This window comes from Doryrhamphus excisus, linkage group LG3 (genome assembly GCF_037039965.1).
Source record: "Doryrhamphus excisus strain RoL-2023G ecotype Guam linkage group LG3, RoL_Dexc_Guam_v1.1, whole genome shotgun sequence".
Lineage (NCBI taxonomy): Eukaryota > Metazoa > Chordata > Actinopteri > Syngnathiformes > Syngnathidae > Doryrhamphus > Doryrhamphus excisus.
The window spans coordinates 5,525,795-5,553,344 of NC_136359.1; the positions used below are offsets into that span (position 1 = coordinate 5,525,795).

The 27,550-nt window shown below is 38.3% G+C and overlaps 4 protein-coding genes across 6 annotated transcripts; 2 read left to right on the forward strand and 2 right to left on the reverse strand.

The window, feature by feature from the left end:
* Nucleotides 1-287: 287 nt before the first annotated feature.
* On the reverse strand, nt 288-14,919 carry LOC131127667 (kinesin-like protein KIF24). The gene is made up of 15 exons (XM_058069772.2): nt 13,567-14,919; nt 12,387-12,476; nt 12,215-12,318; nt 11,569-12,150; nt 10,082-10,244; nt 9,915-10,012; nt 8,195-8,407; nt 8,025-8,112; nt 6,642-6,763; nt 6,471-6,576; nt 6,298-6,369; nt 6,115-6,224; nt 1,855-3,138; nt 727-820; nt 288-650 (listed from the first exon to the last, which is right to left on the reverse strand). The coding sequence occupies exons 2-15, from the start codon at nt 12,393-12,395 to the stop codon at nt 495-497; spliced, it is 3,201 nt and encodes a 1,066-aa protein (XP_057925755.2). The 5' UTR covers nt 12,396-12,476; nt 13,567-14,919; the 3' UTR covers nt 288-494.
* LOC131127673 (Rieske domain-containing protein) lies at nt 14,037-17,555 on the forward strand. The gene is made up of 4 exons (XM_058069785.2): nt 14,037-14,374; nt 16,308-16,538; nt 16,607-16,641; nt 16,715-17,555. Exons 2-4 carry the CDS (start codon nt 16,328-16,330, stop codon nt 16,997-16,999), a joined length of 531 nt encoding a protein of 176 aa, XP_057925768.2. The 5' UTR covers nt 14,037-14,374; nt 16,308-16,327; the 3' UTR covers nt 17,000-17,555.
* gtf2h3 (general transcription factor IIH, polypeptide 3) lies at nt 16,835-23,907 on the forward strand. Of its 2 annotated transcripts, none has more exons than XM_078789507.1 (13): nt 16,835-16,975; nt 18,389-18,468; nt 18,545-18,651; nt 18,726-18,865; nt 18,978-19,040; nt 20,575-20,604; nt 20,711-20,739; nt 20,827-20,901; nt 20,983-21,036; nt 21,120-21,188; nt 21,325-21,460; nt 22,031-22,067; nt 23,403-23,907. In XM_078789507.1, exons 1-13 carry the CDS (start codon nt 16,969-16,971, stop codon nt 23,467-23,469), a joined length of 894 nt encoding a protein of 297 aa, XP_078645633.1. In that variant the 5' UTR covers nt 16,835-16,968; the 3' UTR covers nt 23,470-23,907. The 2 variants fall into 2 exon arrangements, with proteins under 2 accessions (XP_078645633.1, XP_057925766.2); XM_058069783.2 differs by lacking the exon at nt 16,835-16,975 and adding an exon at nt 17,874-18,312.
* On the reverse strand, nt 20,769-26,983 carry psmd9 (proteasome 26S subunit, non-ATPase 9). 2 transcript variants are annotated; one of them, XM_078789508.1, is made up of 6 exons: nt 26,816-26,983; nt 26,643-26,742; nt 24,901-25,094; nt 24,723-24,824; nt 24,032-24,120; nt 20,769-21,182 (listed from the first exon to the last, which is right to left on the reverse strand). In XM_078789508.1, exons 1-6 carry the CDS (start codon nt 26,939-26,941, stop codon nt 21,176-21,178), a joined length of 618 nt encoding a protein of 205 aa, XP_078645634.1. In that variant the 5' UTR covers nt 26,942-26,983; the 3' UTR covers nt 20,769-21,175. The 2 variants fall into 2 exon arrangements, with proteins under 2 accessions (XP_078645634.1, XP_057925767.2); XM_058069784.2 differs by lacking the exon at nt 20,769-21,182 and adding an exon at nt 23,855-23,965.
* Nucleotides 26,984-27,550: the final 567 nt, after the last annotated feature.

Here is a 27,550-nt window from a genome sequence, read left to right on the forward strand (position 1 = left end):
TAACGTGTATGCATATTAAAATAACATTCAACCATTCCCATTAATTCACATTACTGGCACAAAAAAATCTGAAATTTGTTGCATGTGCACACGTTTTACAAATAAAAACACAACATATCCATGATATAGGATTATACATTGGATGAATGCATATACTGTACCAATATTTGTAATATAGGATTATACATTGGATGAATGCATACTGTACCAATATTTGTAATGTACAATGTACTATTATGTCAACAATCTCCACAAAGCTTTGTGCACAAAACACACTGAAATGTAATTATCAAACAGATTTATTCTTTCAATAATAACTACAAATAAATTCAAATAAATATAATAAATTTCAGGTAGTCATAAGCAGCGTTATTGAAATAATCAAATATTTATCCCTGAGTTGCTGAGGCATCAACCGTCCAAGCTGATCAGGGTTTTTTGTATACTGAGAGACGACCAGTAAATACAGCACGTGTATAGACCTTACTGTCAGTTTATTCAAGCAGCTGTTTCACTATTATGTTGTTGTGCTGAAGATCCCTCAAGGAATTGCTCATACGATACATGTGCAACTTGCTTCTCATGCTTTGCAGACAGCGAGCGTTCCTCTCCATGATCTCCTCCAGCTTGTCCACATAGTCCCCAAACGCCTGCAGAAAGAGCAGCATTTTAAAACCCAACTGTACCCATTGTGTTGCATTGCATTAAATGTGTATCTTCCTCAACCATATGGGGCTGCTTGCACAGAAGGGTCTGATCCTCCTGCAGTAGAGGCTCCATCTCTTGTAGTTTGTCCCAGTGGGCCTGGATGACACACCATCTGAAACGTTTGGAGAGAGCAACGTGACAGAAAAACCTATATGAGTATGAAAATGGGAACATGTGCATAAAAGTCTTAGACATCACATAACCAACGACTGAGGACCACAAACTTCACATTAACACCTGTAAAACTGTGGAAAATGCTGTTTGACCCCAAATCAACTGGTGATCAAAGTCATACAAAAAAATATCAAATTATTTAGGGGGGTGGCACGGTGGTTGAGTGGTTAGCACGCAGACCTCACAGCTAGGAGACCAGGGTTCAATTCCACCCTTGGCCATCTCTGTGTGGAGTTTGCATGTTCTCCCCGTGCATGCGTGGGTTTTCTCCAGGTACTCTGGTTTCCTCCCACATTCCAAAAACATGCTAGGTTAATTGGCCACTCCAAATTGTCCATAGGTATGAATGTGAGTGTGAATGGTTGTTTGTCTATATGTGCCCTGTGATTGGCTGGCCCCAAGACAGCTGGGATAGGCTCCAGCACCCCCGCGACCCTTGTGAGGGAAAAAGCGGTAGAAAATGAATGAATGACTATTATTAATTAGCCTATTATTACTATCATCACTATTCTTCTGATTATTTCTACTACTACTAGTCGTAGTAGGCTAGTATTAGCCTGCTTTTGCCCTATTATGTAACATTTGAAAAAAAAATAGTAAAAAAAAAATATATATATATCAATAAAAAATATCAAATTATTTAGGGGGGTCTTAGGGTCTGAAACCCCCCTAAAATAGGCCTAATGACGCCACTGGTATCCGCTCTCCGCCTTCATACCAACATGTAATGTGGGTCTGAAAGCTGCATATATCCCTCCACAATGCAATCCAGCAGCAGAAGGCAGAGCTTGGATACGATCCTCCCTCGCCATTCCGTGTAAATATGAATAGTAGCCTTGTTATTGGGTTATTTGTTACTAGTGTTGTATTTGTTACACCGGAGTCAAAATCTAAGCTGATTCTAATTGCTGAATTGGGTGTCTCGTGACACCCCTACCTTGAACACAACAGGACAAAAGAGGTTGGACTTACTTGGCGTGATCCATGCGGCCGACATGACACAGTCTGACTGGAAACTCCTGGTTGACGGTTCTTGCTTTACAATTTAATTTTCCAGTACTTTCAGTTTGGGTCTGAGAAGGATGGCCTGAGAGGACTTGGAGACGCTGGTCTGTCACAGGTTTTGAGGGATTTAGCGATGACTTCAACAGAACGGGTTGTGGTTCTTGGGTTTGCTGCTCAGTGAGCTTGGCGTCAGAAGTGGGATCCCGAGGACTTTCAGAGTTTTCACGCTTTGCGGGCGTGAGAAGACAGAGATAGTTCTCGTTGTGGTGTCTTTGACTTATGGTGGAATCATGGCTACCCCCTTCCTGAGACATCCTGTTTGTCTTTGGTACCTGAGAGTCTCTACCCGAGGTGGACGGTTTTTTCAAAAGTCGAGGTAGGTTTTTTGATTCCTTGTTGTTTTCATGAAAGCTACACGGGACATGGGGAGGGGTATTGAAGACATCCGTCTTCTGGATGCTGTGGGCCAACAGTAGGCTGTCAGTCCATAAGCCATCAAGCGAGGGATCCATTTCCAGCGACTCCTCGCCCGTCTCGTCAGAGTTAGAGTACGCCAAGCCTACATCAGACGCCACATCGGCCTCCTCTGGTTCCGTTGTCGCCACCTGAGCCCACCTTTGTTCCCTTTCAGCCCTGTCTTTCCCAACAGCGTCGCTCTCCTCATCTTTAAAAGGCGAAGGCGTACCATTGCTTCCGATCCCGCTATCGTACACATTCAACATGTCCTTCAAACCGCGATACATTCGGTCTGAAAACGAGATGGATGAAGCTTGAGATGACAGCGACTGTCGGCTCGATGAAGACGAGTTGAGGGAGAACGGCACAAACTTTTGCAGCTGCTGGTGATACTGGTGCAGGTGCATCTCCGCATTCCTCTGGTCCACCATCACCGCGTCATCATCATCATCATTATCCCTTTCGGGTTTGTATTGGTTTTCTTGCTTCCGCCAATAATCACGCTTGTCTTCTCTTTTGCAACCATCACCCTTTTCCGCTTGTTCAGGCCAGACCCAACGTTTGACCTTGCCGCTTCTTTCCTCGTCTGATCTGCTGGTCTTCGGTGTGGAACAGTGCATCGTGTACGCCGGGGTTTTCTTTGGGGTGGGGGAAATGGCGTCATAAGACGCTCTCTGTGTCGCCATTTTTGGCTTCTTTGGGAGACTTTTATCTCTTGTGACATTCCCATTGGTGCATTTGGAAAGAGACGTGGTTCGGCTTTCTTTTCCTCCGTGAGCCCTCAACTCCTTCACACTGCGGTTAAATAAGGCAGTAAGTACAGTAGTAGTACACCACTATCATTAAAATATTTACACTTTTCAATCAGCTATCCAAATACTTTATTTATTTATTACCAACTCCTAGCGCACAGACTGTTTGCCCCTCCTACCCTCAGGGAGGCGCTATAGGAGCTTACGGACAAGAACCACCAGGTTCAGGAACAGTTTTTTTCTGTTGAACTCTGCCCCCCATTGGCCACCCCTTCCACTACTTAATCCCCCCTCTGAACTCTGCCCCCCCAACTACTTCATTGTACATATTACTGTTATATCTTGTTGCATTCATAGATCATACTGTTTATAATTTATATAATCTGCAATATAACTTTCCCACTTTTGGACAGATTTAGTAGAGATACTCAATTGTATTATATATGTATTATATACTCTATTATATCGTTTTAGGCCAACATTACATTTACACAAGTACACACAATCTACACTGCAAAACCAGTGGACAGTGATCATTTATATAATAATCATTATTATATTATTAATTAGCCTATTATTATTACTATCATCATTATTCTTCTTCTGATTATTACTACTACTACTAGTAGTAGTAGTAGTAGGCTAGCATTAGCCTGCTTATTGGCTTGCTTATTAGCCTGCCTTTGCCCAATTATAAAACATTTGTCAAATATATTTTTTTTTGAAAAAAAAAAATCAAATAAAAATAAATCATTATTATTAAAATAAATCAAATTATTTAGGGGGCGGCACGGTGGTCGATTGGTTAGCGCGCAGACCTCACAGCTAGGAGACCAGGGTTCAATTCCACCCTCGGCCATCTCTGTGTGGAGTTTGCATGTTCTCCCCGTGCATGCGTGGGTTTTCTCCGGGTACTCAGGTTTCCTCCCACATTCCAAAAACATGCTAGGTTAATTAGCGACTCCAAATTGTCCATAGGTATGAATGTGAGTGTGAATGGTTGTTTGTCTATATGTGCCCTGTGATTGGCAGGCCACCAGTCCAGGGTGTACCCCGCCTCTCGCCCAAAGACAGCTGGGATAGGCTCCAGCACCCCCTGCGACCCTCGTGAGGAAAAGCGGTAGAAAATGAATGAATGAATAATCTGCAATAGCCATACTCTAGTCACTTACATATATCCCTGTATATATCCACACTATATCATAGTCACTTCATTGCAATACTGTACATATTACTGTTATTATATATTGTCACATCCATACTGTGCATACTGTTTATAATCTGTATAATCTGCAATAGCCATATTATAGTTATTTATATCCCTATATATATATATCCTCACTGTATTGTAGTCACAGCCTGTTATAGTTTGTACATAGATCTGTCCATTTACAGCTCTATTCTATTTCTACATGTACTTACTACTAAGGTACTTATAAAATTGCACTTCTGGTTGGATGCTGTTGAATCTAAGTTGAATCTAATCTAATCTAATCTAAAACCAATCACAGCGCAGTGGCCGTGCCGGGAGGCGGGCTGTGGGTGGAATAAATTAAAACAGACCGAAATACAGCTAAATAGGTGCAGATTCTGGAAGATCTACAAAGTTTTACGTGCGGGTTATTATGTGTAGCTGCTCTATAGTAGCCCACAACTCAACACAAAGGGTCCAAAAGTGAGCTTAATAAGTCTCCTTGAAGAAATGATGGCTGTTTCGTGTTGACTATGACCTATTATTAGTTCAAAAAATGCTAACTGTTGGACTAAATTAAGCATTTTTAAGCATAAAGATGGTCTAAATGAAATACAAAAACAGTTCAAGGCAATACAAGACATTCACGCCCTGGCCACTAGGTGTCACTAACTTAATTGCCAACGACAGACTATTTTTTATTATTTTGTAATTATTATTCATTCATTCATTTTCTACCGCTTATCCTCACGAGGGTCGCGGGGGGTGCTGGAGCCTATCCCAGCTGTTTTGGAGCGAGAGGCAGGGTACACCCTGGACTGGTGGCCAGCCAATCACAGGGCACATATAGACAAACAACCATTCACACTCACATTCATACCTATGGACAATTTGGAGTCGCCAATTAAGCATGTTTTTGGAATGTGGGAGGAAACCGGAGTACTCGGAGAAAACCCACGCATGCACGGGGAGAACATGCAAACTCCACACAGAGATGGTCGAGGGTGGAATTGAACCCTCGTCTCCTAGCTGTGAGGTCTGCGCGCTAACCACTCGACCGCCGTGCCGCCCCATAGTAATAATATTAGTCATTATTATAGAAATAATAATAGTGATTATTCATTCATTCATTCATTTTCTACCGTTTATCCTCACGAGGGTCGCGGGGGTTGCTGGAGCCTATCCCAGCTGTCGAGAGGCGGGGTACACCCTGGACTGGTGGCCAGCCAATCACAGGGCACATATAGACATAATAATAGTAATAATTATACCACAGGATACTCGTACTCATACTCAACGACACTTCCTGTCCACACTTCCGGAAGGTGTTATTTAAATTAAATGTTAATTAGGTGCGGCACGGCAGACCTCACAGCTAGGAGACCAGGGTTCAATTCCACCCTCTGTGTGGACTTTGCATGTTCTCCCCGTGCATGCGTGGGTTTTCTCCGGGTACTCGGGTTTCCTCCCACATTCCAAAAACATGCTAGGTTAATTGGCGACTCCAAATTGTCCATAGGTATGAATGTGAGTGTGAATGGTTGTTTGTCTATATGTGCCCTGTGATTGGCTGGCGACCAGTCCAGGGTGTACCCCGCCTCTCACCCGAAGACAGCTGGGATAGGCTCCAGCACCCCCGCAATCCTTGTGAGGAAAAGCGGTAGAAAATGAATGAATGAATGAGTGTAAAGGTGACTATAGGGCTGCTATTTCATGTCTACAGGGCTCTAATGATGGCAAAATTGTATTTAGAACGTTATAAAAGGCTTTCTACGCTGTAACTATGGAAACGTGAGATATCTTTTGTAAGATGATCATTTCCCTTACCGGTCAGCATATCGCAGTGTGTTCAGTGTGTGTTCTGTGGCGATGTGACCGGGTGAGATGTTGGCAATCATGCAAGTCATTGAATTACCAACAAACGAGTCTTTCAAGACCTGGAACACAAAATATTAAAAGGTACAAAATACAGAAAAAGACAAATAATACAAACCAGGAAAGACTTGGTACCTGAGTAAGTTTGCTTTGTCGGAAAGGTGTATGCCGCTGCTCTTGATCGAGGGAGCGGATGCATTCTTTAAGCTGAGAAAGAAGAATGATCAGTGTACTTCAATGATCAGTGTACTTCAATGATCAGTGTACTTCAATGAATGCGCTTCAGTAAAGGGTTTCTGGTAGCTTACAGCCAGCAGACTCTGGTTGATCTCCGCTGCCTCCATGCGGGTCTGCCAGTCTGTTGCTTTGGTGTCCGACGCCCTCTCACTCCCCGCCAAGTCAATGAACCACATTCTAAACACACACAAGCATAAAAATATTCAGTCAGTCAGTATTAGACATTGTGATTGGTCTCTTACCTGCCAATGATCTGCTGGCTTGCAGATCTGAGCTGAATCTGAAGCAAGGCGTGGGAACGAGACGAGAGCGGATTCACGCCACTGACCCTCATGCTGCGTGCCGCTAAACCCTGTGCCATCACCTGCAAACCCAATAGACAGATTTTACATATATGTTTAAAAAATGAAAAATATATATTTATGTTATTTTAGTACAGATTAATGCATTTCATAATGTATGTCTTGAAGCACATTATTTCCAGGCTATTATTTTGAATTTGGCATCTTTTGGGTACTTTTATTATTTGTATGTAAAATAGTATAAATATATAAGTATTTATATATAAGTAATTCTAAAATAATTAAAAAAAATAGAAATGGAAATGGGAATGGCAACTGGAAAAATTAAAATTAAAATTAAAATTAAAATTAAAATTAAAATTAAAATTAAAATTAAAATTAAAATTAAAATTAAAATTAAAATTAAAATTAAAATTAAAATTAAAATTAAAATTAAAATTAAAATTAAAATTAAAATTAAAATTAAAATTAAAATTAAAATTAAAATTAAAATGATCGCCTTATAAGAACATGCCTACTACCTTATATTAAGTTATTTCTTTTAAAATGGAAAATGAAAAATGAAATTTAAATTAAAATTTATATATAAGTAATTCTAAAATAATTTAAAAAATAAAATAGAAATGGGAATGGAAACTGGAAAAATTAAAATTAAAATTAAAATTAAAATTAAAATTAAAATTAAAATTAAAATTAAAATTAAAATTAAAATTAAAATTAAAATTAAAATTAAAATTAAAATTAAAATTAAAATTAAAATTAAATTAAAATTAAGAGAACATGCCTACTACCTTATATTAAGTTATTTCTTCTAAAATGGAAAATGAAAAATGAAATTTAAATTAAAATTTATATATAAGTAATTCTAAAATAATTTAAAAAATAAAATAGAAATTGGAAAAATTAAAATTAAAATTAAAATTAAAATTAAAATTAAAATTAAAATTAAAATTAAAATTAAAATTAAAATTAAAATTAAAATTAAAATTAAAATTAAAATTAAAATTAAAATTAAAATTAAAATTAAAATTAAAATCATCGCCTTGTAAGAACATGCCCACCCCTTATATTAAGTTGTTATTTCTTTTAAAATGGAAAATGAAAAATGAACTGGAAACTGGAAATATTAAAATTAAAATTTATATATAAGTAATTCTAAAATAATTAAAATAAAATAGAGATGGGAATGGAAACTGGAAAAATGAAAATGAAAATTATCGCCTTGTAAGAACATGCCCACCCCTTATGTTAAGTTGTTGTATTTTTTTTAATTCCAGTATCACAACAAAATTTTGGACAACACACAAAGCCATGTAGTCAAACCTTCATCAGTGAGTTGACCGAGTCCACTCTGACATCACAAAGTCCCGTAATGTGAACCACGTTGTGACCATCCTCCCTCACAAACAACCTAGCAAACACAGGAAGATTAAGGAGGCACATGCAGCATCGTAGAAGCACATTCAAAGCACATTCTAAAGCGCTCCATGCACCTTTTCCTGTTGTTCAGCAGGTCATAGACCTGGCGACAGTAGATCTCACAGAAGCTGACGTACACCAGCAGGGGGCTGTGTGTGGCCGACAGGTGAGCAAAGATGTCCTGGACCGCCAGGACGTACAAGCCCGGATCGTCGGGAGAGGAACCCATCATGGTGTGAGTCTTACCCGCACCCGTTTGTCCGAAGGCAAAACAGGTGGCCTTGCCCCTACACACACACACACACACACACACACACACACAGTAGGGGTGTGAATCTCAGCACTGAGGACGATTCGATACACATCTCGATGCCCTGCCAGCGATACGATACTTTAACAATACATGGAATTTTCTGGCGATACGATGCGATAATCATTTAGTTCAAATCAATGCAGTCCGATATGATATGGTGCAATTTCTTGCGGTATGATGCAATTCAACATGATGCAAATAAGCAACGGAAACAATGGAATTCAGTATGGTCCTACAAAAAGGATTTGGCTTTATTCCTTTTAGGCACTTGGCAGTAAACTCAACTAAAGTGCTGTATTATATAATAATAATATAATCAAAAAAACTATATAATAATTACTGTAATTATATAATTCATTCATTCATTTTCTACCGCTTTTCTTCACGAGGGTCGTGGGGGTGCTGGAGCCTATCCCAGCTGTCTTCGGGCGAGAGGGTACACCCTGGACTGGTGGCCAGCCAATCGCAGGGCACATATAGACAAACAACCATTCACACTCACATTCATACCTATGGACAATTTGGAGTCACCAATTAACAATACTATTGAGTAAAAATAGAGTGCAGTACTTGGCTGCAACCAACAGGGGTGCTGTTGAGTCCATCTTAAAATTAGACTTTTCCAACGATTCATTCATTCATTTTCTACGAGCTTTTTCCTCACGAGGGGTGCTGGAGCCTATCCCAGCGGGGTACACCCTGGACTGGTGGGCAGCCAATCACAGGGCACATATAGACAAACAACCATTCACACTCACATTCATACCTATGGACAATTTGGAGTGGCCAATTAACCTAGCATGTTTTTGGAATGTGGGAGGAAACCGGAGTACCCGGAGAAAACTCCACATAGAGATGGCCGAGGGTGGAATTGAACCCTGGTCTCCTAGCTGTGAGGTCTGCGCGCTAACCACTCGACTGCCGTGCCGCCCGTTTGTTTATATTCCTGTGTGCTAAACATACTGCTAATATGAATGCACTAGCAGCTAGGCTAATACATTAGTGAGGAGCAGAAAGTGGAAAACAACTTCTACCCTTTTAAAATTGTTTCACAATTCATGTAGAAGCCAAATGCTCTGCTGTTTTAATGTCACCTGCTATGCTGAACCCTTGTTCAGATGGTGTGTGGGGGGGGGGGGGGGGGGGCTTGTTGCAGGGACGTACAAATAGCTCCTGGACAATTTGGAAAGCAGCGGAAGATCCACTTGTTCTAACCTGATTTGCTTGGCTTATGTCCGTATTCAATACAAAACGCGAAATAATGATGGTGCATTCATGGCGCCTGGGGGAACAGCATATGGAGCGAAGTTGAACATTAACAAAACGGCGCTTGCATCGGATTTTACCGATACCCACAAACGCATCGCAAAAAGCAAGTGGAAATGACAAATAAAGCATTATGTTGTGTTCATGTGCTGGTTTTTCATCAGGAAAATAAAGAGTATTTTTGTCTTGATGATAAAAGCATGCGGAAAGCATACCCGTTGAGCATGTGCTGCACAAGTGGATACGCCGTTTTCTTATACACCTCTTCGTTGGAATGATGCTCACCAAAAACCTGGTCAAAGTAGAAAGGATGCTGCAAAACAAGGAGCCAGAATTAGCTGTCAATCAAGACGTGGGTGTTTACCGTGTGTACCGTATCTACCTGTAAAATGTACTGAGTGAGGTCCACGGCTTCTTTGCCCTCTTCAACAATCACACACTCGGCACTGGGCATCATCACAACGTCCGGCTCTTCTGTCCGTCTCTCTGCCGGGGTCAGAGGTCGCTTCCTCACGCAAACGAGAATCCTAGGCCCGCAGGTTTGCCTTAAACGCAGAAGCAAGGCAGTCTAAATCACTGGTGAATGGACTCTCATATTCCCATATGCAGATATAGAACATCAGGTTTGAAGGAAACAGCAGCATAGAGAGGGAAGTGACCAAGATAGGAACTCAGGAACTCTCAGCATCGCATAAAAATTGTGAACTTCCTGTTTGTTTTCAGGCATGGGTTGTGCCTGTCTAGTGAAAGGTTGCAGGTTGGCATTGCCACATAGCTGTCATACTGTCAAATATGAGTGTATAGGTGACTATAGGGGTGTTATTTCAAGTCCGGCGGACTCTAATAATGACAAAAATCATATTTAGAAAGTCAGGAACAGGTTTTCGATGCTTTAAACACAAAAATATTCTGTTTATTAATATTCATTCATTCATTTTCTACCGCTTATCCTCATGGATGACTTAACTATCATTAACGACCCCAAAATATAAGTCATGGAGATTGACTTATGTGAGTCATAAAGACCAAAATATATTTGCATACCAATTATTTTATGTAGCATAATTTATGCCGGAAAAATATATAAAAACAATTTTTTTATATTTAAACACAAAATTTTTATACTTTATCTATATATACATAATATTAAATAATTAATAATATTTTATAATATAATAATATTCATTCATTTTCTACCACTTTTTCCTCACGAGGGTCGCGGGGTGCTGGAGCCTATCCCAGCTGTCTTTGGGCGAGAGGCGGTGTCCACCCTGGACTGGTGGCCAGCCAATCACAGGGCACATATAGACAAACAACCATTCACACTCACATTCATACCTATGGACAATTTGGAGTCGCCAATTAACCTAGCATGTTTTTGGAATGTGGGAGGAAACCGGAGTACCCGGCGAAAACCCACGCATGCACAGGGAGAACATGAAAACTCCACACAGAGATGGCCGAGGGTGGAATTGAACCCTGGTCTCCTAGCTGTGAGGTCTGCGCGCTAACCACTTGATCACCGTGCCGCCCCAAAATTTAAAATTTAAAATTTAAAATTTAAAATTTAAAATTTAAAATTTAAAATTTAAAATTTAAAATTTAAAATTTAAAATTTAAAATTTAAAATTTAAAATTAAAAATTAAAAATTAAAAATTAAAAATTAAAAATTAAAAATTAAAAATTAAAAATTAAAAAATTAAATTAATTATAAATAAATAAACGATATTAGGAAAGCAGGAAGTGAACAAATGTAACAGTTACTGATTGTAAAAGTACCAGATGGAGGGGTAGGATTTAATAAGCTTCTTATTTTCGATTGTCAGTAATTAAAGCAAATCAGGCATTCACTGGAGCAGACAACTCACTTTTTTGAAGCAACGGGTTGCAGCGGTAGTCCGTAGTTGTATCCTGGTTTTCTCTTTGCTTCATAAACAGGTGTTGGTTTGGTAAAGTGTCCACCATATTGTTTGGAACTTCTTCTATCCGGAAATGTCTTCTCCACTGGCTGGTTGCTGAGTGCTTTGGGTTTCGGGTGGTGGGACGAGGCGTTTCTCTGTGAATGAGTATTGTACATGGACAATCGTCTGGTGATGTCTGGCCTGGTGGGCGGAGCAGCCGGCCTGTGGCTGCTGCTCCGTCCACGCGGCTGGTAATCATCATCAAGACGCCTGCGGAGATGGTGAGGCAAAACCGCCACGTTGAGCTTCGTTCGGGCAGCATCCTGGTCATTTTTCATAATAGTATCCACCACGGTGGCTTTTCCATTACGCACATCAGAATCCTCTCCGGGTCCTAACCCAATCCCCTCCTGCTCCAAGGTTTTGACCAGATGTACCAGACTCAAGAGACGACTCTTGTCCTCATTTGTGCGGATCTCCAACATGGGGAGGTCCTCCGAGGTGATGCATAAGAGGTGGGCCGCGTGACGGATTCCCATGGAGGTGAAGCTGAAAGGAAAGGGAGGCTTCATGAGTCGTCACACGGCGTCTGGACGTTAGTGAGCATTTTTACCGCTCGTAGCGATGCTGAAGTCCTACTGCCTTCAGGCACTCAAAGAGGCCGAGCTTCATGGCGCTGTTTCTGGTCTCCAGGGCCTCCACATTCCTCCACAGACCCTGGGGAGAGAGGAGGCAGATATTAGAATTTTGTCAGGCATCAAGTCGTCATGATAAACCTCTCCTACCGCCGCCATGTTGACAATACGTCCGTCCTGATGTCCCGCCCTCGTTTCTGCCTAACAGTCAATCCGGGTGACTGCCGGGTCATCACAGTACTGTTGAGGCACAAGGCACACAAGACATGAATACCGAACACCTCGGCTCTACTTGACGACATGGCAGGCATGGCATCTGTAAAGCTGACATGTAGAGTGGCGTTTGAAGCCTTTAATTAATTAACTAGCATGAATGACCCCAAAATATAAGTCATGGAGCTTGACTTATGTGAGTCATAAAGACCAAAATATATTTGCATACCAATTATTTTATGTTGCATAATTTAAAATATATAAAAACACATGCATACATGTTTTTATATTTATTTATAGACATAATATTAAATAATTCATAATATTTTATAATATAATATTTTTAATGAGATACTTTTCATAATATACAAGAAAGTAACAATAAAATCTGATTTATTAGTATTAGTAGTATAATTGATAAAAATCGTACATATTTTATATTTAGATTTTAATGTTTTTAATTCTTAATTAAAATGCTAATTAATTTAATTATTTTAGATTAATTTAAGATTAATATAAGATTTTAATTCTTTAAGTTGTGTTTTGTGGGCCTTGATTTTAATGTTTTTAATTCTTAATTAAGATGTTAATTAATTTAATTTAATTTAGATTAATTTAAGATTAATATAAGATTTTAATTATTTAAGTTGTGTTTTGTGGGCCTTGATTTTAATGTTTTTAATTCTTAATTAAGATGTTAATTAATTTAATTTAATTTAGATTAATTTAAGATTAATATAAGATTTTAATTCTTTAAGTTGTGTTTTGGGGGCCTTGATTTTTTCATATCATTAAATTAAATAGGCACCTGGTACTCTCTAGTAGTATAATTTATGAAAATCTTACATATTTTATATTTAGATTTTAATGTTTTTAATTCTTAATTAAGATGTTAATTAATTTAATTTAGATTAATTTAAGATTAATTTAAGATTTTAATTCTTTAAGTTGTGTTTTGTGGGCCTTGAATTTTTCATGCCATTGAATTAAATAGGCACCCGGTACTCTCTGTAGGTGAGTACATACACTCCACAGGTACAAAAATATGTTAGAATTATAAAAGAAAAAGAGAAAGTAACATCATTGTTTGAATTTTGCAAGGAAAGGCAATACTTACCCCAGCGTGTTGCATGCCTGCATGCAGGGGATCATACACAGCACCCAGGCGGCGTTATGAGCCCACTCAACGACACAGAGGAGGATCGTAATATGTTGTCGGAACGTGTACCGCGAACGTCCTTTGACGCATCCTCGAGGGACAATCGTTGACTTATGTCGAGAGCAAAAAGTTGCAGCACACTTAAAAAAAACAAAGCTAATGCTGTGGGGATACTGGCGAATAATAATATAACTTTAAAGAAGCAATGGAACGTTGATTAAATTACTCGCTATCTCTGACGTGTACGAATTCACAAAGTATCACAAAGTCGATACACGACCTTGGTCTCCATGGTAACGGTAATGCTGGTCGTCAAAGAGATATTTTATCCCAAGTGAAATGTTACACACACGGCAGAAGAGGATAATCCAATATTAGAGTTGACTTATCTCGGTCAAGCAGGGCAGAAGTCTTGAGATTCCACAGATGGGAGTATTTTTATGCTAACTCTTATTCGCAATGTATAAGAAGCATATATAATGTTGCTATGCTGTCACAGGCAACAGAGCTGGCTTTTTTTTAATTTATGACCGAAATACGGAAATAAATATGCGGTAGAGTTTCAGTGGGACAATAATAAAGGAAACACAAATCCGCTTCGGGACCGTATTGGAGGTAGCACACAACAACGAGCTCCTCCGCTGTTAGCGAGTTAAGCTAATCTTCACAGCCCCTTTTGCGCTGAAATTTAGTTTGCTTTTCGTTAACTTCGAATATGGAGTAATGGAGAAAAATAAGATGTATAATATGGGACCAGCATTATAAAGTATGTGGTTTTATTCTCGTTGTAATTTTGCCGGAGTTACCGCCACACATGTCTTTTAGCACACCGTTCCCATCAGCACTTTCATGTGTTTTCTGGTTTCGGTTGTTCACTTAACAAAAACACATATTTTTAATTATCACGTTTAGTTTCGTTAAAGATATCAAACCATCGAGTAATGGGAAAAAATAAGATATATAATATGGGACCAGCATTATAAAGTATGTGGTTTTATTCTCGTTGTAATTTTGCCAGAGTTACCGCCACACTTGTCTTTTAGCACACCGTTCCCATCAGCACTTTCCTGTGTTTTCTGGTTTCGTTTGTTCACTTAACAAAAACACACATATTTTTAATGATCACGTTTAGTTTCGTTAAAGATATCAAACCATCGAGTAATGCAGAAGAATATGATATATAATATGGGACCAGCATTATAAAGTATGTGGTTTTATTCTCGTAATTTTGCCAGAGTTACCGCCACACTTGTCTTTTAGCACACCGTTCCCATCAGCACTTTCATGTGTTTTCTGGTTACGTTTGTTCACTTAACAAAAACACACATATTTTTAATTATCACGTTTAGTTTCGTTAAAGATATCAAACCATCGAGTAATGGGAAAAAATAAGATATATAATATGGGACCAGCATTATAAAGTATGTGGTTTTATTCTCGTTGTAATTTTGCCGGAGTTACCGCCACACATGTCTTTTAGCACACCGTTCCCATCAGCACTTTCATGTGTTTTCTGGTTTCGGTTGTTCACTTAACAAAAACACATATTTTTAATTATCACGTTTAGTTTCGTTAAAGATATCAAACCATTGAGTAATGGGAAAAAATAAGATATATAATATGGGACCAGCATTATAAAGTATGTGGTTTTATTCTCGTTGTAATTTTGCCGGAGTTACCGCCACACTTGTCTTTTAGCACACCGTTCCCATCAGCACTTTCATGTGTTTTCTGGTTTCGGTTGTTCACTTAACAAAAACACACATATTTTTAATTATCACGTTTAGTTTCGTTAAAGATATCAAACCATCGAGTAATGGGAAAAAATAAGATATATAATATGGGACCAGCATTATAAAGTATGTGGTTTTATTCTCGTTGTAATTTTGCCAGAGTTACCGCCACACTTGTCTTTTAGCACACCGTTCCCATCAGCACTTTCATGTGTTTTCTGGTTTCGGTTGTTCACTTAACAAAAACACACATATTTTTAATTATCACGTTTAGTTTCGTTAAAGATATCAAACCATCGAGTAATGGGAAAAAATAAGATATATAATATGGGGACCAGCATTATAAAGTATGTGGTTTTATTCTCGTTGTAATTTTGCCAGAGTTACCGCCACACTTGTCTTTTAGCACACCGTTCCCATCAGCACTTTCATGTGTTTTCTGGTTTCGTTTGTTCACTTAACAAAAACACACATATTTTTAATGATCACGTTTAGTTTCGTTAAAGATATCAAACCATCGAGTAATGCAGAAGAATATGATATATAATATGGGACCAGCATTATAAAGTATGTGGTTTTATTCTCGTAATTTTGCCAGAGTTACCGCCACACTTGTCTTTTAGCACACCGTTCCCATCAGCACTTTCATGTGTTTTCTGGTTACGTTTGTTCACTTAACAAAAACACATATTTTTAATGATGACGTTTAATTTCGTTAAAGATATCAAACTCGCTTTTTACATTTTCTGTCGCTGGTCAGTCTGGAAGGATTTGTGTAAAATATTGTGCCACTTGACCCCCCCCATTTTTCCACAGACCTTGAACGACCACACGGAGCGCATGCGCACATAGCACCCAGAGCAACGCCAGGCATCATTTTATGGAAGCTTCCTTCACCAAACTGTGAACTAGTGCTGCCTTTTATAAATTCACACATTTTAATTTCTCTGCATTTTTGTTCTTCAGCAGGACAACAAGTAGCCAACATGTCCTCTGAGGATGAGACTTTGCTGACCAGCTCCTCTTCTCCTTCTCCTCCCTCCTCGTCTCAAATGCCCCCGCCCTCCTCTCACTTTGTGGGGAAGAGGGATGACATCATCAGATGCGGTCGTATCACCAAGCTAGTCAATGGGTGCAGAGACGTGCTGGTCCTTTACCACCAGGGGAAGTTCCACGCCATGGACATGCGCTGTTACCGTAAGGAAGAGTGGGATCTGGAATGGGATCTGGAGGTCAAACTGACCGTGATGGTTTTGCTTTGACAGATGCAGGTGGAGCATTAGAGCATGGAGACATTGAGGTGAGTTATATACAAATAATACAAAAGTATGAGTATTACACCTTTCCATTTCTGCATGTTTGTCCGCCGTCAGGAGTTCAATGGCCGGGCGTGCATCGTGTGTCCGTGGCACAACTACAAGATCACGCTGGCGGAAGGCGAAGGGCTCTATCAGGCCGTGGACAACCCAACCGTCAAACCTCTGAGGACACACTGGCGCTCTAAGGGTGTCAAGCAAAGAATCCACAAGATCACAGAAGTGGACAAGGACGTGTATGTCACGCTGAACGACTCCGAGGAGGCAGTGGAATCGGACTACTACCAGACGGGGAGATACAGGGCCAACTTATGCAAGGTTCAGGCCAAGAAAGTCCACTGACAGACACAATAAGGGACGTCTTGGATGTGTCACTTCACATCATTTCCAAACTATTCACTTAAATCCTAAATGTTTGTTTTTAAGGTGTCCCAATCGCAACTGAGTAGGTGTGGTCAGGGGTAGAAGAAGAATGCCAATTTACCATATACACAATCTTGGGATTTATAGTCATTTATTAAAAGACACTTTCAGACTGCACTCAAAAAATAAATGTTTAGCCTCAACAAAAAAAAAATCAACGCAACAGTTTCCATTAGTCTTTCTTAGTTACGACAACTTAATTAGAAATTGCTTTAAACCAACAAACAATATTGCATTGCACAAATTAGCTTTTCCACTTCACTCAAAGCTTATTTTAAGTAATGCTTACTGAATAATTGTTGTCATAGGGACAAGTTTTTAAGTTCGTAACTCAAAGAAATATGTTAAGTCAACTGACTTAATCATTTTATTCAAAGTAGTTTAATTTGTTGTTTACTTAATAATAATAACAATGCACACAGCTTTTTAAGTAGCAGTAACTTAATATATATACTATATATGTGTGTGTGTTATGTTACCAAGCTAATTTTATTAAGTCATGGCAACTTGAATTTTGTTTTAAGCTTACCAACAATAAAATTTGAGTGTATATGACATTCTAAATTAAGTTCATGTAATAGTAAATTAAGTTCATGTAATAGCCAACATTATTATTTGAACATAACTTGAAAAATAAAGTTAGCAACTTAGAAAGTTTATCTAAATCAATTAATTACATTTTTTACATTGCATTTATGTATTAAATCAAGTGGTGTCAACAGATACTCTGAATTACTTTTTAGAGTGTGTGATATTGCAAAGCAAATATGGTAATGTCTACAAATTGACATATTTACTAGCAGTTTGTGCTGTTTTTTTTAATTCTAATCATTTAAACTGCAATTCTGTGTTCTTATTTGAAGATCTATAGTTATTTTGTTGCAGTTGTATATATTGTTTACTAAAACACTTGTTGATATGGCGTTGCCTTGTATTGTGGTACACGGCCAAATGGCCACTACTACCGCTTTTACGCTAGGTGGCGGCAGTGTACCATCTACGTAAGAACAAACACGCGAAGAAGAGAACGCGGAAGAAAATCAGTCGCCGACAAAAGATAGCGCTAATGTAAAGCTGGAGTAAACATTTACATCGTAAAACAAACATAATTTGACGGAATATACTTTACGTTTCAAACTACTCGTTAAGTAGTGTGGTTTTTCGATGAGAAATGGATGTTAATGGACTGTAAAATTGCAGGCGCAGATAGTAATCAGTCGCCATGGCATCAGGTTTGTGTATAATGGGACTACAATGGGACTACAATAATAGCCATTTTAAGTGTTAATGTGACATTTGTTTCCACAGAGGAGGAGATCAGCTTATTGGTCATCGTGGTGGACGTTAACCCGATATGGTGGGGACAGCAAGCACAACGTGAGCCGCAGGTAGGTAGGACTGCATCAGGCCACCCAATTCATTTCATATTTATCCAAAATAAAATATTCTTTTATGTCGGTCCAGTTCACCTTGTCCAAATGTATGGATGCCGTCATGGTGATGGCCAACTCTCATGTGGCTATGAACAGGAGCAACAAGTTGGCCGTCATCGCCAGTCACTGTCAAGACAGGTGACCTCTACGCTGACCTTCCACACAGCATCAACGGCATAAGAAAACCAATAACTTTGTCTATGTGGCTTTAGTCACTTCCTGTATCCCAGCACCAATCACAGAACCGGCGACAATGCAGACGATGTGTGTTCCGGCGGCGACGGAAAGTACGAATTACTCTCTGTCGCCAATAACGTCATGGCCGAGGAGATCAGGACTCTGATGTCCAAAAGTAAGTGAACGTCACAACATTAGGGACACCTAATACAGAGATGATAATGTGATGAAGATGGACACTGTAAGAGGTGTGTATGTTGAATATTTGTTTTTTTATGCAATTGCAGTTGAAGTGAAGGGAAGTTCCACCGATACGTTGCTTGCGGGATCCCTCGCCAAAGCGCTCTGCTGTATCCTTGTGCTTCAGCCAAATGATAAACGTAGAAGGATGCAGTCCTGAATTCGTCATAAAACGACAAACTAATTATAAAATACCATGAAATTACATCATTTAAAACATTTTTTTAAATATAAGACCTGGGTTCAATTCCACCCTTGGCTATCTCTGTGTGGAGTTTGCATGTTCTCCCCGTGCATACGTGGGTTTTCTCCGGGTACTCCGGTTTCCTCCCACATTCCAAAAACATGCTAGGTTAATTGGCGACTCCAAATTGTCCATAGGTATGAATGTGAGTGTGAATGGTTGTTTGTCTATATGTGCCCTGTGATTGGTTGGCCATCAGTCCAGGGTGTACCCCGCCTCTCGTCGGGATCCGGACAGCTGGGATAGGCTCCAGCACCCCCCACGACCCTCGTGAGGAAAAAGCGGTAGAAAATGAATGACTGAATGAATGTTTAAAATATATAACAAAATGCCACAAGGGGCAATAATTATTTCATATATAAAATTAAATTATTTTAAAATCTATGTGGTTAATAAAATTACCAAATTAGATATAATTAAATATTTTCACATTTTATTTTAAAATAGTGCCATAAGTGGGAATATATTTTTTTACAGTAACATTAATTACTACAAAATTATAATTTTAAAAGCGTACTGTGGGTGAATTGTTTATTGAAATGGCTATGTCGTTCTTAATTCCAGAATATTTTTTTCTTTAAGTATTTTTAAAAATATTAAAAATATTTTTTATTAAAAAAAATATTTCAAATCTGTATTGTGTAATTGAATTATTGTGGATTGTATTTATTGATAATTAATATTTATTAACAGAATAAATATAATTGGATTGTGTTTTAATTGAATTAAAAAAACAGTTATGTAGTACCAAATTACCAAATTAAATATAATTAAATATTTTTCACATTTTATTTTAATTAAAATAGTGCCATAAATGGAATAGATTTTTTACAGTAACAATTACTACAAAATTATAATTTTAAAAGCGTACTGTGGGCTAATTGTATATTGAAATGTCTATGCAGTTCTTAATTCCAGAATAATTTTTTTCTTTAAATATTTTTTAAAAATATTTTTAATTTAAAAAATTATTTCAAATCTGTATTGTGTAATTGAATTATTGTGGACTGTATTTATTAGTAATTAATTTATTAACAGAATAAATATCATTGGATTGTGTTTTATAAAAACAGTTATGTAGTACCAATAATCATCCGCCTGGGCAAAATCAGTTCTGAAAAAAAAATATATATAGAGTTTCTAATTTAGCTGTTTTTTTAATATGTTGTATGAATGCTTTCCTCTTAGAGTGGGGCGTTACTCATTTACTTAACTAGTCTTTAGTTTTTCATAGTATGAATAACCCCATTTTATTTGTAAGAAAGAGATATTTTTTTTTAACCAAGAGTCAAACAACACATGCATAAAGAACGTCAGCCTTCCATGTATATGACTATTATTACAGTAAGTGTACGTTAACATTGCAGCGTAATGTTTCCTCCTTCATCTTTGCAACTCAGATATCAACAGAGTCTCAAAGGAACTTGAAGGTACTTTTGATTTATTACCCATTTTTCTAATAAAGTTGTTGCAAATATCCTTCAATGTAAACATGATATCCCTTTACTGCATTTCCTTTTTTTTTTTTTTTTAAAGCGGGACAGGAGATCAAGTCACGGATTTTGGTGAGCTTCCACTGCCGTTCCAATAATGCTGTAATTTGTTTGTAAATATATATTTGAGTAATAATACTGAATGAAAACGACTGTTAGGTGATAAAGGCAGCAGACGACTGCGCCCTGCAGTACATGCACTTTATGAACGTCATCTTTGCTGCCCAGAAGCAGGTAGCTTCCTTTAATTCTTCATTTCTTTTGTCACTTCATACTTTAAGAGTATCATTGAACAGTTTTCCATTTTTAAAACAGAACATCTTGATGGATGCGTGCGTGTTGGAGTCAGATTCGGGTCTCCTCCAGCAGGTATGGTTGTAGTTTTATTCTTTAATGGTGAATTGTTGTTGTGTTCGGTAATTATTTGGTGTCGCTTGTTATGTTCCCGGTAGGCGTGTGACATAACAGGAGGCTTGTACCTTAAGATCCCGCAGAAGTTGGCCCTTGCTCAGTACCTGCTGGTGAGAACACAGCATCACTCATTCAATAACCCAAATACGCTTGTGTCAGATAGCAGAAGTGTACTGATAACCATAGAAATAATGCCGCATTGTGCACATGCAGATCTTAAACTTTTTGTTGTGTGCCCACGAACAGTGGGTGTTCCTGCCCGACGCGGAGCAGCGCTCCCAGCTGGTGCTGCCGCCGCCGGCGCACGTGGACTATAGAGCGGCGTGCTTCTGCCACCGCAACCTCATCGAAATCGGCTACGTCTGCTCCGTTTGCCTGTCGAGTAAGTGCTCGCCGTGCCATGTTTTAGGGTTTGTTTGTTGTTGTTTTGGGCGACACGGCGGTCTAGTGGTTAGCGCGCAGACCTCACAGCTAGGAGACCAGGGTTCAATTCCACCCTCGGCCATCTCTGTGTGAAGTTTGCATGTTCTCCCCGTGCATGCGTGGGTTTTCTCCGGGTACTCCGGTTTCCTCCCACATTCCAAAAACATGCTAGGTTAATGGCCACTCCAAATTGTCCATAGGTATGAATGTGAGTGTGAATGGTTGTTTGTCTATATGTGCCCTGTGATTGGCTGGCCACCAGTCCAGGGTGTACCCCGCCTCTCGCCCAAAGACAGCTGGGATAGGCTCCAGCACCCCCTGCGACCCCCGTGAGGATAAGCGGTAGAAAATGAATGAATATCTGAAATCATAATGTATTGCATTAATCATATATGATATATTTTTGACATAATAATGAGAGTTTTTATTTAATGGCCACTCATGTCATTGATCGGATATCGTGTCTATATTGATTTGTCTGCTTTTATGCTGCTATAATAGTACATTTTATGCTGCTTTCTCCCAACAGTATTCTGCAACTTTAGCCCCATCTGCACAACCTGCGAGTAAGTTTTAAAATATATATATTTTTTATGTAGTTTAAATACAGCAATCCCTCGTTCATCACCGCTAATTGCTTCCACACCCGTGCATGATAAGTGAATTTCTGCAAAGTAGGATTCAATGGAGCATTTAATTGTTATGGCGTAGAAAATGTGTTTACTGTAAACCAGGGGTCTCAAACTCAATTTACCATCAGGTTTGCCAAAAAAAACCCAACGCATTTATTAAAAACAGAAAAATATACAAACTTTTTCAGTGCTTTGGTTCCGATTTTCTACAATAAAAGCTCTGATAAAACATTCCACTGTTCTCAAATATCTTAATTTGTATTTTTCTGCACAAAATAAGATGAAAAATAAATAAATAAACAAATCAAGAATAAAGAAAATCAATCAATCACTAATAAATAAATATAATAATAAAACGGCAAATAATAAAAACTTAAGAAACCACATATAGTTGGTGGGTAGACAAATTATTTTTTTCAGATTAAAATGAACAAAGCATTATTAGAGCCCTGTAGACATGACAAAACACGACTATAGTCACATTTATACTCTTTATTTACAACATATTGCGCAACTGCAGGGTCTTGAGACACATGCTAACTCGCAAACTAGAGAGCTAGCGACCTAAACGGTAGCCTTCAAGTTATTTCCTTTAAACTTAAATAGCCAAAAACTTACCACTTCCACACGGATAGGGAGGATAACTATTAACAGTTATTTAACCTTTAACATGAACATTAATCAAACGTAATAATTTTTTCTGGGTACATGATACCATACAGCATCCATATCAAACTTGTGTGGGCCGCACTAACATTAAACTTTCATATCAAGGCGGGGGCCTCAAATTAGTGTCCTGCGGGCCACATTTGGCCCACGGGCCACGTGTTTGACACCCCTGCTCTAAACATTATAGCCCGTTAGAGATTCAGTAACACCCCTATAGTCACACCAATATAATCAGAATACAAGCCATTTATCTTGTAGGGGAGGAAGTGACATCAGAGGTTCAGAGTTGAGTTTCAGCTTGTTGTGGGCTATGGCAGCGTGTATTGAGGTAATAAAAAAAAAATAAACATCAGATGAACATGTCTGCTGATTGTCTCACTGAACAATCACAGAGTGACCCATGTAGAATTTTTTTTTTTTTTAGTTCATTTAACCATTTTTATGGTTGGGAAAAAATCCATACAATTTGCTTAAATGTAATTTTATTTGACTAAAAATAGGCGGAGCAATGTTGGAACCGTGATGTAGCGAGGGATGACTGTATTGACATTTTATACCGGACAAAACTATGTTTTAATTGATTTTTTTTTTTTTTTTTAGGACTGCCTTCAAAATCCAGCTCCCGCAGATGGTTAAAGGCAAAAAGAAGAAACTCAAAGCATCATGATATTATTATTATTATTATTATTATTGGCCTAAAATAATCATGAGTGCATGCATCTGATTTTTTTAAAATGTAGAAGCTATTTTTTGTGGAAAATATTTTCCTTACTAAATGCAAACATTATGATCCTAACATCTGACGTAGCTCAACAAATGACTTTTTTACCTAATAAAATCCACATTACAACCAGCTTTTTGTTTTTTTTCAAATATAATAGTGTGCTTTCTAATAGGTCATGTGGATAGCTAAGGTAACCAAACCACTATAATAAACATACTGTTGCATTACTTTCAGAAAGGCTGATTGTTTTTGCGTTAGAGGGTGCCTAATCAAATGTCCTGTAGACATCTCATCCCAATGTGACATTTCAGACAAGTTAGCCCAAATGTAACATCGCAAGGTTTTATTCCTGGTGAATAAAGAAAACAGATGGGTAAGCGGCATGGTCTATTGTGATGTTGTGGTTGATGATCACCGTGGGATTGGGACAATATTGCACCTGGACAACAAAAAAGGCAAACAATGAGCGTGTGTGTTTTTTTTTTTTTAAGTCAGGGGGACTCACCCCAGCAGACCTCTGCCAGACCACCTCTGTGGGGTCAGACTCATGTGAGCTTTCTGACCCTCCCGGATCACAGTCACTCGAAGTGGCTTCTGCACAGGACAAGGAACGTGAATCAATATGTGAAATGGAACAAAAAAATAGTAATTTTGAAAAAAAATTGTTGGGGGAAAAAAAAACGTATAATATTACAGGAATAACGCCATAATATACAAGAAGAAAGTTTAAATATTTGGAAAAGTACCAGGTGCATAATTTAAATATTGAACTTTTTTTTTCACAATATATTTTTTATACTACTACTAAAATTGTAAAAAAAAAAATAGGGAAAAAGTATTGTGAAAATTACATTAAAATATTATGAGAATAAAGTCATTATTTTTTTTTAAGTTGAAACAGCAGAAATAGAAGAAAGAGCTGTAATTTTGTGAGAACGAAGTCAAAACAATGAGAACAATAAGCCTAAAAATGTAACAATAATATATATGTGTAATAGCATTTCACCTAAATCACAAAGCTAAAATCCATTTTTTGCAAAAAGGATGGGACACCCCTGCATTAAGACATAATTACACATCCAATGTGTGATTTTGATGAATTTATTAAGGCATTGTGTCAAGGATGTCATAACTGCATGCAAATAATGCACTAATTAAAATCAAATTCAAGTTATTTTTTAAAATTTGAATCTTACCCCTTCGCTATGCTGCACCACGGAGGCAATGTTGTGGAGACTTTGAAAGTTCTCTGTATTCACCGAACCAAACTCGATGACTTCATCACCGACTTTGAGGCCCTTTGCATAAGCACAAGCAACGTCTTTAAAAGATGAGAAGAATTCGTCTTTTACACCCAAATGTCTTGTCACTCACAGCTCCAGAAGCCGGCGAGCCCTGCGTGACGGTATCCACGCGTGCAAAGGCAGGGGGAAGCGTGACCTGCAGCACCATAGCCTCCTCCTGGGCTTCTGTCTCGTCACGCTGCCTCTTGGCCTTCTCTCGAGCGTGCAGCCTGTGCAAGGCTTCTTCTATCTCCACCATGATGGCCTTGTGGTCATTCTGCAGGCCTGATGGAACAAACACACATCATTAGTTAGACCAGGGGTCTCAAACACGTGGCCCGCAGGACACTAGTTTGAGGCCCCCGCCTTGATATGAAAGTTTAATGTTAGTGCGGCCCGCGCAAGTTTGATATGGATGCTGTATGGTATCATGTACCCAGAAAAAATTATGTTTGATTAATGTTCATGTTAAAGGTTAAATAACTGTTAATAGTTATCCTCCCTATCCGTGTGGAAGTGGTAAGTTTTTGGCTATTTAAGTTTAAAGGAAATAACTTGAAGGCTACCGTTTAGGTCGCTAGCTCTCTAGTTTGCGAGTTAGCATGTGTCTCAAGACCCTGCAGTTGCGCAATATGTTGTAAATAAAAAGAGTATAAATGTGACTATAGTTGTGTTTTGTCATGTCTACAGGGCTCTAATAATGCTTTGTTCATTTTAATCTGAAAAAAATAATTTGTCTACCCACCAACTATATGTGGTTTCTTAAGTTTTTATTATTTGCCGTTTTATTATTATTATTATATTTATTTCTGATTGATTTTCTTTATTCTTAATTTATTTATTTTTCATCTTATTTTGTGCAGAAAAATAAAAATTAAGATATTTGAGAACAGTGGAATGTTTTATCAGAGCTTTTCTTGTAGAAAATCAGAACCAAAGCAAAGTTTATTTATTTTTGTTTTTAATAAATGCGTTTTTTGGCTTTTTTTTTTGGAAAACCTGATGCGGCCCAGCCTCGCCCAGACCCTAGCTCCAGTGGCCGCCAGGCAAATTGAGTTTGAGACCCCTGATTTAGACCATATACAGTACATCACAGGTATTTCCACAGGGAGCGAAATGAAGCAAAAAGTCTCAAGGTTTTTCAAAAATGAATAAATTGTTAGTCTTATTATTAGTCCCGGAAATGCATATTTAAGCAAATGTTAGTTATTATTGGCCTATTTCCAAGCTTCAAAACGTTCTCAATGAACGAAAAATACAAATAGAGTTTAAGGCAATATACGATGTTAATGAAGAGTAGTGTACACTTGCCACTAGGTGTCACTAGTAACAGTAACGGACTAGTAACGGACTTGATCGCCGACAATTTTTTTTTATTATTTTATAACTATTGATCTCACAAGAGGTACAACATAATAATAATAATCGTCATTATCATAATAATAATAATAACAACACGTGGCTACTGTTGTGGGCCGTACTACAGCTAGCCCCCATCGTCACTTCCTGTCCACACGGAAGGCATTGACTGAAACACACAGGAGTCCCAGTGTTATTTTTTTATCTTAAATGTCTTATTTTCTCGGATTATATATAGCATATAGGCTAATATGAGCCTAAGTGTAGCTATATGGGTTTTATTTTATGTCCAGAGGGCACTCCTAATAGTAAAACTCGTATTTAGAAAGACATAAAATAGGATGTCTGTGCTTAAATTATGAAAACATTCAATTTGAACATTGAACATTGAATCACACATATGGCGGTCGGGTCTCGTGAGCCTATTTGACGTCACCCACAGAACAGAAAGATTGTAGAAAAAATGTCACTTACATGAAATGTTGTGTCTGGCGGTTCTTATCTGGTACAAGTTGACGTCGGACCTCGGGTAACCTTCTGTGTCCACCAAGGGACCGTCGAGACCGACACCTTGCTATTAAATACAATGTTGCAAAGAGACATTTAGATTTCACGTGCGGCATTCGTCGATTATCGGTTCAACTTACATCTTCCAGAACGTCGTAGTAAGCTTTTATTTGCTCCTCTATGTCGTCTTTCTTTTTAATAAGGTTTTTAACATCATCCGTGGAAATTTCTGGGCTCGCAAGATTGTTTTCGTCCGTCATCCTCATGGTCACTTCCGGGATGTGTTACACTTTATTTATGTCGGGTAGGGTTTTTAACAGGAGGCGGATCGTTGCTTTGATACGGTAAACTTTACTGCCTCCAATTGGTCAGCGTCTTTTAGTAAATTATGGAAGCCAGTTTTCGCCGCTGAAAAAATATCCCAATGGTAAATCGAAATTACGTGCTAACAAAGGCGAAATACGAGATAGAAATTCGAAATTACGAGATAGAAAGTCGAAATTATGAGATACCAACTGCGCATGTGCCGCAGGTGCCGTCTTTTTCACAGTTGTCTTAGTCACTTGGAAAAATGGCTGGACAGTTGTGACTAGCCACATCCCTTTTATTATTTCGATGCCTCAAAATTCTTTCCAACGTGCGTTTGCCTAGTACAATTTCATGTGAATTCACCAGCTAATGAAGTATTTCATCACTTGTAAAGCCACATTAAAATACTCCTCAATGTGTGAACAGGAGAGAAGAGCTGCTGCTGTGACTCTTCTACAAAGCTATCTCAAAATTTTGACTTTTTATCTCGTTATTTCGACTTGCAATCTCATAATTTCGACTTTCTGTCTCATAATTTCAACTTTTTATCTCATTATTTCGACTAA

Bases quoted from the DNA above. Each gene is read 5' to 3' on its own strand.
- LOC131127667 (XM_058069772.2), bottom strand. The intron at 6,370-6,470 runs GTAAGCTACCAG...CTTCTTTCTCAG, and splicing joins TCAACCAGAGTCTGCTGGCT to CTTAAAGAATGCATCCGCTC. The intron at 651-726 runs GTTGAGGAAGAT...CTCTTTCTGCAG, and splicing joins TGTGCAAGCAGCCCCATATG to GCGTTTGGGGACTATGTGGA.
- LOC131127673 (XM_058069785.2), top strand. From the start codon at position 16,328: ATGTCCTCTGAGGATGAGACTTTGCTGACCAGCTCCTCTTCTCCTTCT. The intron at 16,539-16,606 runs GTAAGGAAGAGT...TTGCTTTGACAG, and splicing joins CATGGACATGCGCTGTTACC to ATGCAGGTGGAGCATTAGAG. The intron at 16,642-16,714 runs GTGAGTTATATA...GTCCGCCGTCAG, and splicing joins TAGAGCATGGAGACATTGAG to GAGTTCAATGGCCGGGCGTG.
- gtf2h3 (XM_058069783.2), top strand. The intron at 20,740-20,826 runs GTGAGCTTCCAC...AACGACTGTTAG, and splicing joins AGATCAAGTCACGGATTTTG to GTGATAAAGGCAGCAGACGA. The intron at 20,902-20,982 runs GTAGCTTCCTTT...TTTTTAAAACAG, and splicing joins TCTTTGCTGCCCAGAAGCAG to AACATCTTGATGGATGCGTG.
- psmd9 (XM_058069784.2), bottom strand. From the start codon at position 26,941: ATGAGGATGACGGACGAAAACAATCTTGCGAGCCCAGAAATTTCCACG. The intron at 26,743-26,815 runs GTAAGTTGAACC...TGTATTTAATAG, and splicing joins ACTACGACGTTCTGGAAGAT to CAAGGTGTCGGTCTCGACGG. The intron at 24,825-24,900 runs GTGAGTGACAAG...GCTTATGCAAAG, and splicing joins GCTCGCCGGCTTCTGGAGCT to GGCCTCAAAGTCGGTGATGA.